Source organism: Pelophylax lessonae (assembly GCF_965119305.1).
Source record: "Pelophylax lessonae genome assembly, chromosome: 2".
Taxonomy (NCBI): Eukaryota; Metazoa; Chordata; class Amphibia; order Anura; family Ranidae; genus Pelophylax; species Pelophylax lessonae.
The window spans coordinates 589,176,823-589,190,648 of record NC_138769.1 but is presented as its reverse complement, the minus strand read 5'-3'; the positions used below and the strand labels follow the sequence as shown (position 1 = coordinate 589,190,648).

Genomic DNA, 13,826 nt, shown 5'->3' with positions numbered 1-13,826 from the left:
TATTTATTTATTTATTTATTCATTTATAACGAGCTGCGGCATATTAGAGGAATCCTCCCACTCGGATACATACGTGACAGCGCATTTATCACCCCACTATTTTTTCTCGTTTGCTTATTAACACAAATATGTTGTTTTTTTATTGTAGAGTTTACAAAAAAAACATAACACTTTAATAAATACAATGTGGGAACAAGTGCACTTTAAAATGAACGACCTTCCCCTTTACATATCATTTGTTTTTTGCATAATAGGTGTGCCAACCATTAAAGTTACAAAGTGCACAATCCAGTCAGTAGCAACCCTCACCCCCTGGTGTCAGGCTCTAGGAAGATCTTTAACCACTTTAATACAGGGCACTTCCCTCCCTTCCCGCCCAGGCCAATTTTCCCCTTTTAGCGCTGTTGCATTTTGAATGACAATTGCGCGGTCATGCAACACTGTACTTACACCAAATTTATATCATTTTCCCCCCACAAACAGAGCTTTCTTTTGGTGGTATTTGATCGCCTGTGCGATTTTTATTTTTTGCTAAACAAATAAAAAAAGACAGAAAAGTTTGAAAAAAAAAAAAAGTTTTTTTGTTTGTTATACAATTTTGTAAATAAATAAGTTTTTTCCTGCACTGATGAGCACTGATGAGACTGCACTGACAGGCACTGATGAGGAGGCAATGATGGGGTGGCACTGATGGGGTGGCACTGATGGGGTGGCACTGATAGGCGGCACTGATAGGCAGCACTGATAGGCGGCACTGATAGGCACTGATATGTGGCACTGATAGGTAGCACTGATATGCAGCATTGGTGGGCACTGATAGGCGGCACTGCTGGGCACTGATAGGCGGCATTGATGGGCACTGATAGGCGGCACTGACGGGCACTGATAGGTGGCACTGACGGGCACTAATGGGCACTGATAGGCAGCACTGGTGGGCACTGATGGGCACTGATCGCCACTGACGGGCGGCACTGATGGGCACTAATGGGCACTGATAGGCGGCACTGGTGGGCAATAATGGGCACTGGTGGGCGACACTAAAGGATGGCAATGATGGGCACTTGTGGGCAGCACTGATAGGGAGGACACTGGTGGGCATCACTGATGGGGAGGGCAATGGGGGGCTCTCTGAGCCCTGATTGCCATCCCTGGTGGCCATAGTGGGCATCCCTGGGGTCATAGTGGGCATCCCTGGGGTCATAGTGGGCATCCCTGGTGGTTCTAGTGGCATCCCCCCCCCCCCGAGGGTCTGCACTGGTAATCAATGATCTGATTACCAGTGCCGACCCCCCCCTGTCAGGGGAGCCGCCGATCGGCGCTCCTTTACTCGTGCCTGTCAGGCACGAACTAAGGAAAGCCGATCAACGGCTGTTCCTGTTTTACTATGTGACCAGCCGTGATTGGACACGGCTGATCACATGGTAAAGAGCCTCCGTCAGAGGCTCTTTACCGAGATCGGAGATGCAGGGTGTCAGACTGACACCTCGCATCACCGATCGCCGCTCTGCGCGCCCCCGGGGGGCGCCCAGAGCGGTGTTATCCTGCCGCCGTCATATGACGTCCGGTCAGGATAACTCAACCACATTCCCGCCGTCATTTTGTAATAGGGCGGGCGGGAAGTGGTTAATGTACAATTAGAGATGTCTGCAGAACAATTTTGGTGCCCAGCTTTGGAAAACAAACGTCAATGCAAATTCTGTATATGATTATACACCATGGCCTTTTTTAAATGTTTTCATCCAAGATTCACAATATTTTTCCCCAAATTCATACATTTTCTAATTTGGTTTTAATTTTAAAATATGGGTGAATCTTGGGTAAAAGTTGTGTGAATCGTGAGTGAAAACATGTAACAAATGGATCCCTTGTATTACACTTTTAATTTCAGTGGTATTTTTTCTAATCTCATTTTCTGTGTCTTGCATCTCTCAGGGAACTGCCGAGTCTTGCCAAGAATTATGTGATGCGAATGCTCTTCCTTGAACAGCCTTTACCCCAAGCAGCTGTTGCATTGTGGGTGAAAAAAGAAAATCACAAGTAAGAGATATAGTTATTCATCCACAATATTTGAAATACCCTGAATTTTTTTTTTGATTGCAGTTGCATGTGTGTTTGGTTCTGGGCCTCTTCACTGAGATCAGCTCAGGTGATCATCTGATATTTCTCAAGAGAAATACATTTTCCATAAAAAATGTAATAATGAGAAAAAGGATAACAGAGAGACCCAAAGATCTTGGAAATAAAATTGCTGCTTGTTGACCGTGCACTGTAGTTTTACTGCTACCGTGTGGGCCGGCTGCGCAGAATCACATATATATATACATGATTATATACATGATTGTTTATTTCCGGGTAGAGGGCACGCACATGTCACACCCGCCAATCCAGCTGTGTTGTCATTGGCTCCAGCACATGCTGATCAGTGCGTCCCAGCTAATGATTCATGGCCAGGATCCGCCAATCAGCAGAGCAGATGATAGGAGAGAGATCTGTGTTGGTAAACATCACTGATCTCTCTGACAGCGGGGATGTGCCAGTTTTTGCCTCTCTGCAAAGCAGGGGATAAAAACTGTTACATCCTTTAGTAAAATCAGCACACAGTAAATGTATAAACATCATGCTAGACTCAAAGTTAACCCTTTGATTGCCTCAGATGTTAACCCCTTTCTACCCAGTGTCATTAGAACAGTGACATTGCATATTATTAGCACTGAACATTGTATTCGTATCACTGGTGATGTCAGTGTCAGTTCCCACTTGGTGTCAGATTACCCGCCACTCTATTACAGTCCCGCTATAAGTCGCTGATTGCTGCCACTACTAGTATAAATAATTATTCCAGTATATATACAGTTAGGTCCATATATATTTGGACAGAGGCAACATTTTTATACTTTTGGCTCTATATGCCACCAGAATAAAATTAAAACAAAACAATCCAAATAAATTTGAAGTGCAGACTTTCAGCTTTAATTCAAGAGGTTGAACATAAATATCAAGTACAAATTTTAGGAACTGCAACCATTTTTATACACAGTCCCCCCCCCCCCCCCATTTTTCAGGTGCCTAAATGTATTTGGACAAATGAATATAATCCTAAATAAAATGTTCATTTTCAATATTTTCTTGAGAATCCTTTAATGGCAATGACTACCTGAAGTCTGGAACCCATGGACATTACCAAAGCCTGGGTTTCCTCCTTTCTGATGCTTTGCCAGGGTCTAACTGTAGCTGTCTTCATTTGTTCTTTGTTTCTGCCTTTAGTTTTGCCTTCAGCAAGTGAAATGCATGCTCAGTTGGGTTGAGATCAGGTGATTGACTCGGCCATTGCAGAATCTTCCACTTCTTTTCTTTCAAAAGCTCCTTTGTTGCTTTTGCAGTGTGTTTTGAATCATTGTCCATCTGTAATGTGAAGCCCTGTCTAATCAACTTTGCTGCATTTGGCTGAATCTGGGCTGACAGTATATCTCTAAACACTGCAGAAGTCATCAGGCTGCTTCTGTCTTCTGTAACATCAATAAACACCAATGGCCCAATGCTGCTGGAAGCCATGCATGCTCATGCCATCACACTGCCTCCACCATGTTTTACAGATGATGTGTGCTTTGGATCATGAGCTGTTCCAAGCCTTCTCCACGCTTTTTTCTTCCCGTCATTCTGGTACAGATTAATCTTAATTTCATTCATCCAAAAAATGCTTTTCCAGAACTTGTCTTGCTTTTTTAAATGTTTTTTAGCAAAGTCTTATCTGGCTTTTCAATTCTTCAGGCTTATGAATGGTTTGCACCTTGTGGTGAACCCTCTGTATTTGCTCTCGTGAAGTCTTCTCTTGATTGAAGACTTTGACAATAATATGCTCACCTTCCGGAGAGTGTCCTTCACTTGTATATTTACTTGAATATATTTTGGTAAATACCTGAAAAATCTACAAATGTGCCTATGTCCAAATATATATAGACCTTACTGTATACCATCACTTGTAGGTGATAAACTCCACAGACACGACGTGGTTCTGCACTCCGTACTTTATTTTCTCCTCCACACTAACTAAACAGGAAGGGGAAATACATCATAGAAAAGGAGGGAAACTGAAAAAGATGCAGTAACCGAAATGACCACAAGATGGCAGTATATTAAACAACTATATCCCTTGTACATGAAGTTAACAATCTCACTCTCTTCTTAATCGGTTTGCCGACCGCCGCACGACTATATACTGCGGCGGTCAGCCCCGGCCAGGCAGAGTGACGTATGGATACGTCACTCGCCTGTCACTGACTTGCGAGCCTATTGCGGGCGCGCGCGCTCGCCGCGGCTCGTTCACAGACAAGTCAGTGCGTGTGTCCGGCGGACTCGATGTCCCCCGGTCACACTACGATCGCTCCTGTGAAGGGAGAAAGGCGGAGCGGCTTATGTAAACAAGCCGCCCTTCATTCTCCCTGGTGTAAAAATGAAGATCTGACGGTTCTACTATGTAGAACCGTTGATCTTTGCTTTTACACCAATAGCCATGTCCCTGCACAGTTAGAAACACGCCCCTAGGACACACTTAACCCCTCCCTGTCCAATAAAGTTAACCCCTTCCCTGCCAGTGTCATTTTTGCAGTAACAGTGCATATATATAGCACTGATTACTGCAGTAATGTCACTGGTACCCCCAAAAGTGTCAAAAATGTCAGTCAAGGCTCCGATCTGTCCGCCGCAATGTCGCAGTACCGCAAAAAAATCGCAGATCGCCGCCATTACTCGTTTAAAAAAAAAACACCAAAAATGACAAAAATCTTTCCCTTTGTTAGTAAACGCGATAACTTTTGCGCAAACCAATCAAAATACGCTTTTTGCGATTTTTTTTTTTTTTTTTTTTTTTTTTTTACCAAACATATGTAGCGTAAAACAATTTGGCCGAAAATGTTAAAAAATTTTGATTTTTACATTTTTTTGGGGGGGGAATTTCATATAAAAAAATGTGAAAAATATTGTTATTTTTGCAAAAATTACGCTCTTTTTTTGTTTATAGCGCATGATGAAAAAATCGCACAGGTGATCAAATACCACCAAAAGAAAGCTCTGTTTGTGGGAAAAAAAGGACGTGAAATTCGTTTAGGTACAGCGTCGCACGACCGCGCAATTGTCCGTCAAAGTCACGCAGTAAAAATCGCAAAAAACCCCCTGGTCTTTTAGCAGCCAAATCCTCCGGGGCTTAAGGGGTTGAGATAAAAAAAAAAAACGGGTGAGTTTGACATAAAACATTGTCACACAAAAATGATTTTCAGAACACAGTAGCATTCAAGTGAGTTTGCGTATTTAAACAAACAAAATAAAAATGCCAAGATATATGCTCAATGGACCAGATTTTACAGTTTCCATACACCCTCATACAGCGCTTTAAGAAGCATAAGAGAGGAAGCACCTTTTTTTGTCAAACAGTCAGCAAGTTGTGACTTGGCTGTTGACCAACGCACTTCTTTGATTTTATTAGCATGTATGAGCTCTTTGACACCGCTTATTTCTAATCTTAGTCTCTTCTCTGTGACCTGTTTTGTAGACTTAAGAGCGTCAAACAGGGAATGGTTATCAGTAACACAGATAAGAGGAAGAGCATTAAGATCAGCTTTACCAGTAGTGAGTTCAGAGTAGAGCATAGCCAAGAACATAGCATTGTCAATACCATCTGACATGGCAAGGGTTTCTCCTGCCAGTGTGCTTCTTACCACACGTCTAATTTTTTTAGATTGCCAAAACAGTGGGGAGAACTTTCCTGATTTTTTCCATGAGGGCAATTAGAGCCCCACCCTGTGTACCTCCATCTGGAAGATTGCCCAGTGAAGCATCACTGAATACTACCAAACTCAAATCCTCACTGTTACCCAAGTATTGAAACTTAAGTGTTACCTTCTCTGACTTAAGTTTACGGAGCACTTTGTTCACTTCATGTATGGACTGAACAGTAGCATTCTTAATGTTGGATGCTAGGCTACATGTGTCAAACATAACATCTGGTCTTGTTTGTTTAGCAACCCACAGAACCTGTCCTATTTTGGATCTGAGTTGTTCTCTTTCTTTCTCATTCAGTGGGGCCTCTCTCTGTACAGCACGTGTTGCCTGCAAATTAATTGGTTGTAGGTTTTCAATATAACTGTGCTGATGCACCTGTACTACACCACCCACAGTAGCAATGTTCATCCCCACATATGAAAAACTCTCACACTCTTCACGACCCACGTGAAATGCACAGGGATGACATTGGTTACAAAATGCTCTGAACCTGCCCAAAAAAAATCATCCACATGGCATGCCAGTACTCCTGTTACCTCAGACTGCTCATTCTGCCAATAAAACACTGCAGGATCAACCCGTGACATTTTACCCCCACTTTTCAGCATTAGTTCTTTGACCTTGTTGTACCAGTAGAGGGAAGCATCTGCAAGTCCATACACACATTTCTTTAGTTTCCACAACACATTGTCCACGCTCGCTTCTGGTGGGGGACGAATGTAAATGTCTCTTGAGAGTTCCATTCCCTGCAAAAAAGCAGACTTAATATCCATAGAGTTCACTTGCCATTTGTTTTGACAAATAACAGCTAACAGGAGCCTGAGTGATTCTGATGCACATGTGGGAGAATCTTTCTGTAATTCATGCATATTGACTTCTTCAAAACCTCTCGCCACAAGGCGGGCTTTGGGAACAACACCACTAGAAGTTTCCTTTAACGTACAGACCCATCTAGTAGAGATACATTTCTGACCTTTGTCTGTGACTACTTCGTAAACATTATTATTTTGCCAGTTGTCAATCTCTTGTTGTTTAGCAGCATCAAAAGAGATGTCTTTGGTAATAAGTACATCGCCATCGGTGTTCTCACATTCAGTGAGAAGATCATCAACTTGTGACATGTCTAAAGCTTCCTTTTGACCCTCGTTGCCATTTGGTTCAAGATACTGCACATTGTACCAGTTTCTATATTGCCCTTTTGCTTTCCCTGCTCTGCCTAAAACTCTGGCCGTGTGTTTTGTCTCATCATTTCTGTTTGTAAATGTCACTGTCTGACCTGTTTTCAGTTTGACACCCGTGGAACCCACTGTATTAGTAGCATCCCTCTCATTAGTTTGTCTCACATCTTCTCTATCATCTGTTTCTGTGTTTTCATGGATTTGCACTTCTCTATTAACACTCATTTCATCATCTGAATTTTCTGACATATCAGTGTGTATTACATTTTCTTTTTCTGTACTATCTCCAGGAATATCAGGTAGTACAAGTGTATCCCCATCCTGTGCATTAACTTTATTCAGCCTGGACTGGTGTACTCTGACAAGGATACCACCATGTCTGACAAACACTACAGAGCCATCTTGACCGATAACTACAGCAGGACCTTTCCACTCTGTACTGTCTGCTCGTTTGTAGTACACTCTGTCTCCTGTCTCGTACTTTTCATCTGTAGGCCTAAGCTGCTTTCGTAAAGCTCTTTTTATTCTTTCTGAGCATTCCACCTCTGTGAATGCTCTTCTGGAAGCATGCAATGCTGCTAGGTGCTGTCCTACTCTAGTACTCATAGACGTGCCTTCTAGAGCAGGCAGTTTATTAACCAAAATGGAGGGAAGATTAGGACTGTGACCAAACACCAGCTGGTGTGAACTATAACCATGCACATTAATCATACTGTTCTTGGCCATTAAAGCCCTGTCTAGAGCAGTCTGCCAGCCACACCCGTTTTCCCTTTTCACCTTCAGAAGAATCTAATGCCCCATACACACGTGCAGATTATCTGCAGACTTTTGTCTGCAGACTTACCTTTTCTATGTAGTGCAAGGGCCTGCCGGATTGCATACAAATTGAAAGTGTTTAGGTTTGACCTCATATTATATGGTTTTGGTAAGTCTGCAGACAAAAGTCTGCAGATAATCTGCACGTGTGTATGGGGCATCAGTCAGAGTCATGTTGTGTCTCTCCAGCAGCCCCTTGCTCCAAGGACTGTATGCCGCTGTGGTCTTCATCTCAATGTTGAATTTTTCTGCCATCTCCCTTATCTCCTCATTATTGAACTCACCACCGTTGTCAGTGTATATCTGTTTTGGGGCACCATGAACACTTATCCACGAGTGAATGAAAGAGTTGACAATTTCAGAGGCTTTCTTTGTTCTCACAATGTTTCCACCGCTGAAGCGTGTGAAATGGTCGATGATGTGGAGGTACCATATGCCAGGTTCCAGCTCATGTAAATCCATTGCCACCGTCTCATTGTACTCTGAGGCTAAAGGCAAACCCACAGCAGGCCTGGGCTTGGTCCTATTATATATTTGACATACCTCACAGTCACGGATAATCTCTTGCAGAATAACTGGATAGTCTTTGTCAGTATTTCCAGAGCTGAGGATAAGCCTTTGCAGCCGGTCTGCAGAGGCATGGCCAAACTGTTTGTGAAGCTTCAGGAGAATTTTACGCTTCTCTTTTGTAGACATCTCTGCTGTGATGACAAGAACTTCACTTTCATTGGTGTCCACTTCAGTATTACCATCTCTAATGTCGACACAGTAGTGTCCCGAACTAGTGAGCTCAAGAGGCACTGGTTGCTTGAACATGACAACTTTGTCATTCTCCATGTCTAAAACCGTTCCTGCTCTCTTTAGAGCCATTTTGCTCAGCAGTAAAGGGATATCAACAGGAACAACTTCCGTTTCAATGTGACATTTTGTTGGTCCGATCTTAGCGGGAAGCTTTACCTTTCTGTAGGAGTGTACCACCTGACCATCACCAAATCTGAAAGGTCTACAGCTTGAAGATTCTGTTTGCATCAGTTTGTTTATTTGGCTTTGGCTCAGGTCTTTCATGTAACTATCCAGCCACTTTTCACCACAAACAGTACGTGTGCATGCTGTGTCAATGATAGCTGATCCCAGTGATTCAGTTAGGAAGATCTCCAAGTCCGTCATAACTTTTGTAAACAGTGTAATGTTACACTCTTCGACATTTTCATCTTCTGCTAGCTTTACTTCATTTCTCTGATGAGGACAGTCTTTGGCCCAATGGTACGTGCTCTGACAAATTACGCATTTTGTTCGCTTACCATATTTGTCGAGCGGGTTTGTACCTTGCTGTGGCTGCCACTGTCTATTCTGTGACTGGCTGTTGTTCCGTCTGAATTTACCTGGGGGCCTCTGCTCCGTGAAAAACGCCGCATCTTGAGTCAAGCTGCCTCCACTTGCTCCACTGGTTTTTCCTCCGAAAATCAGTTTTAACGCTGACTTCATGAATGCAAATGTTAAATCCGTGCACGCTGTAAGTGCTAGCTGCCTACTCTTCTCTTCAAGACAAGCCGTGTCCAGTAGTTTAAACGCTAACACAGCGTCAGGCAAGGTCATGTTGTATTTCTTCATGCGGTTGTATCTCTGCTCAAAGTCTATGATGTAGTCTGCCATGGACATCGCGCTGTCTTTGGAAATCGAGTCGAAATGAGAGTACGCTTCATAAGCGCGGTCTTTTTCTTCTCTCAAGAATACAGAGTCCAGCTTAGCTAACAAGGTTTCCATATCATTGTCTTCATTCAGATCGCTCGCGGGTATTTCCAAAGCGGTCTCTCTGGCTCGCCCCTCGAGCCCTAACACCACCGCTAGTGCCTGCTTCTTCTTGTCCAAATCCGTAACAAGTTTCCAAATACTAATTTCATTTTTCCAGCACTCGTATGGTCTGATTTCGTCAAACTTAGGTGGTACTCTATAGTTGGAAACCATCCTCTGCTACCAATGATAAACTCCACAGACACGACGTGGTTCTGCACTCCGTACTTTATTTTCTCCTCCACACTAACTAAACAGGAAGGGGAAATACACCATAGAATAGGAGGGAACACTGAAAAAGATGCAGTAACCGAAATGACCACAAGATGGCAGTATATTAAACAGCTATATCCCTTGTACATGAAGTTAACAGTAGGCACTATAACTTTCACACAAACCAATAAATACACATTTATTGGGATTTTTTTAATCAAAGACATGTAGCAAAATACATTATAACCTACATTTTGATGAAGAAATGTCATTATTTTATTTTTTTGTATTGAATATTTTTTAGAAAACATAAAATACATTTTAGGTCTTTTTTCATTTATATAATAAAAAACCCAATAGTGATCAAATACCACCAAAATAAAGCTCTATTTGTGTAAAAATAATAATATAAATTTAATTTGTGTACAGTGTTGCATGTCCGTGAAATGGTCAGTTAAAGTAGCACAGTGCTAAATAGAAAAAAATGCCCTGGTCATGGAGGGGGTAAAATCTTCCAGAGGTCAAATGGATAGAGTCACAAGCATAATCTCGGAAACATTCTTATACCAAGAGTTTAGAAAATGACATTTCACATCATCTGCCTTCAACGAAAATAAATCCTGAGGACATACTCAAGGGAAGGTAGAGAAAAGGGGAAGATGATTGGAATTCTCAACCATAGTATAAGGCCCAGTAAGAGCCTGTCTATGTAGATATTATACAATAAAGAAAGAGAATAAGCGAAGTAGAGAAAAATAAGGCAATAATGAAAAGAGTAGAAAGAAAGAAGAAGAGAAAAAAAGGGGTTGGGAGTTGGGGAAGGAGAGGGGCGAGGGTGGATATGGGTAGATGAAAAGTTCTGAGTTATAAATCGTTGATGGGAGTTGGAAAAAGAGAGTAAGAAACGTACCCGTCCTCAGTTTATAGTGGCAGAAGTGAACACTAGGCACCAAACCAGACTGTCCTAGCATCACTATTATCACAGGGTCTGGATACCAGAGTGCCTAGAGAAATGCATTTTATACTTATCTTAATAAATGTGCAAATATATTTGTGATGTGCTAGAGCAGGGATCCCTAACCACTTTACATTTAGCCACGTAGTCCTACGTCGGCTGACTTTGCGTGGTTGTACCAGGCATCATCCCGGTACTGTTTTTTAGAGCTGGCGGTCGGCTTTCCGGGCGGTAACGACCGATCCGCTCAGGAGCCGCTCGATCGTTACCCCGGCGAGCGGGAGGGGACGTCCCCCCTCCTGCCACCTTCCGCGGCTTTGCCCGGGTCTCCCGTCCCACCGGGAGACCCGAGCACCCAGCCGGCACGTCCGCCGGCTGGATGGAGTCCCGATCAAAGCCGGAACCGGCTTCGATCGGATCTCCGATGACGTAACCCAGAGGCGGCGTCCATGACGTCACGTCCGGGTTACTCTGCTGCTAAAGGCAGCAGATTCACAAAGTAACTGTATTCAAAAATGCAGTTTTCGGCGTTTTGAATGCATGGAAGTGTAGTGGAGGGGACCCTCGATCCCTCCATAAAGAGTACCTGTCACTGCATATTGCTGTCACAAGGGATGTTTACATTGCTTGTGACAGCAATAAAAGTGATCAGATTTTTTTTTTTTTTTTAAAAACCTGTGTTAAAATAATAAAAATAAAATAAATAGGTAAAAAAAAATGTAGCCGCCCCCGTTGCCGTTAGCTCACCCACGAAAGAAAACATATATGGAAGTCGCGCCGCAAATGAAATCGCTGTTCAAACCACACATGTGAGGTATCACCAGAGCGTGAGCAATAATAAAAAAGTGCTACACTCTAACTCTAAACTCGTAACCGTTAAAACATTTTAAAGCATCGCCTATGGAGATTTTTGTTGACCGTAGTTTGTCACCATTCCGCGGGTGTGCGCATTTTAAACCGTAACATGTTGGGTATCTATTTACTCGGGGTGACATCATCTTTCACAATATACAAAAAAAATGGGCTAACTTTACTGTTTTTTGTTTTTTTTTTTAAATGCAGTGAAATGTGATTTTTTGTAATTTTTTCCAAAAAAATGGCGTTTGATAGACCACTGCGCAAATACCGCTTGACAAAAAATATTGCAATAACCGCCATTTTATTCTCCAGAGTCTTTGCTAAAAAAATAAATATATATATGTATGTTTGGAGGTTTTAAGTAGTTTTCTAGCAAAAAATACTGATTTAAACTTGTAAACAAAAAGTGTAAAAAATAGGCTTGGTGGTAAAGTGGTTAAACGACGGCCCTCCAGCTGTTGCAGAACTACACATCCCATGAGGCATTGTAAAACTCTGACATTCACAGACATAAATAGGCATGATGGGAATTGTAGTTCCTGAACAACTGGTGGGCCATAGTTTGAAGACCCTGTGCTAGAGAGAGCTGCAATGTGGGAAGCCAAGCTATCTTCATTTCTACTGCACGTGACTGCTTCACATAGGAAATGCACAACAAAGCACATACAAATGTTTCAAAAGCCTCATACGAAAACATAATTTGTTCAAAAGTATTGATAGCTTTACTTAAACATGAAAGTTTGTGTCTACAAACTAAATCTGCCTATGTTTATATTTTACTTTACCAGGGAACATGAAGAGAACACACACATCTTGTCTGGTCTGCGACTGTGGCATACTCAACAGCTCCCCGGTGGACTGCAGGGGTTTATCCTGAATTTAATTTTCAGAGAAAACCTAAGAATTGCATTACTAGGGGGGTAAGGAAATTCATTTTTTTCTACTCATTCATTTAAATTGTTCTTTTCATGTCATATTAGTCTATTACATTTACACTTTTTATATTTTGCCTTTTTAAATCCCTTATAGTGGTTGTCGTGGCAAAATGTAGAAAATTATATTTGTCACCCCTCTGCAGTACAACTACATTTTCCCATGTTTTGTCTTTTTTAAATGTTGCAAGTACAGAAAAAATGTTTTGCCAGATTTACAGTAAGCTCCTAACTTCCTGTAGTGAGCTGACATTGCTGCCTTTTCTTTACTGAGATCCCAAGCAGTGTTGTCATCCCTGTTTTCATCATAGAGCTTTCCCCTATTGGACTGCATAACACCGTTCTCTTATGTAGTCCAGCAGGAGAGAATTCATAGCAGGATGTGGTTTTTAAAGTTGGAGTTATTAAAATCACTAATATACTGTATATAGCCAGTTGGTGTATAGTGGTTGGGAAACTCGTATGCCAAATCTTCTGCCACATCATCAATAAACACCAATGACCCAATGCCACTGGAAGCCATACATGCTCATGCCATCACACTACCATGTTTTATTACTTCATTGTACATAAACCTGAACAATGAAGTTATTTTATTTGTTTCCTTTTGGTCTGCTAAATATACAATTAAAAGTGTTTTGTTATATAAGTATTTAATAAATGCAAAAAATACCTGTTGATTTTGCCAGAAATCTTGAGAGCTAATAACTCTCTGTACTCTCTGCCTGTGCACAAGGAGGGGTTATGTGGAGGGTGTGGAAATGAGAAGAGGTTTGTAGTCTTTGTTAATGCTTTAGAGATTATATAGGCAGGTCTGACACCATGATCTTTAGGAATTCAGAGCTGTGTTGTCATGTCAAATAGATGAATGTAGGAGCATAAGATATTTCTGGCATATAAACCATTCTTTTTCTGTAATCTCAGCATGTTAAAAGGATTAAAACATGGAGAAATGTGTATGTGTTCCATAGATGATTGAAATATATATATATATATATATATATATATATATATATATATATATAATTATTTATCTTCTCAAATACAATTAAAGTGGTTCTTCAGTCAAAGGTTTTTTTTTTTTTTTACCTAAATTCTCCCAGGACACACTTAAGAACAGCAGGAGCCATTGGCTCTTGCTGCTGTCATTGATATCCTGTAAAGGGGGGAGTGGGGGGATGGGCCAAGCCAGTCTGTGTGTCTATGGTTTTAGAAAAAAGAGGAGCGAGAGCTCCGGTAAGGGGCCGCTCTGTGTAATATCCTTGCACAGAGCAGGTAACTATAACATATATATATATATATATATAT

General features: G+C 41.7%; 1 protein-coding gene across 1 annotated transcript in view; it reads left to right on the top strand.

Annotated features, from left to right (window-relative positions):
- Positions 1-13,826, top strand: part of GTF2H4 (general transcription factor IIH subunit 4) — a gene marked incomplete at its 5' end in the record, with an annotated part of 51,282 nt that overhangs the window by 3,063 nt on the left and 34,393 nt on the right. The window contains 2 exons of the mRNA XM_082248527.1: positions 1,933-2,037; positions 12,375-12,506. Of these exons, the coding sequence (XP_082104653.1) occupies positions 1,933-2,037; positions 12,375-12,506 (237 nt within the window). The remainder of the gene's footprint in view (positions 1-1,932; positions 2,038-12,374; positions 12,507-13,826) is intronic.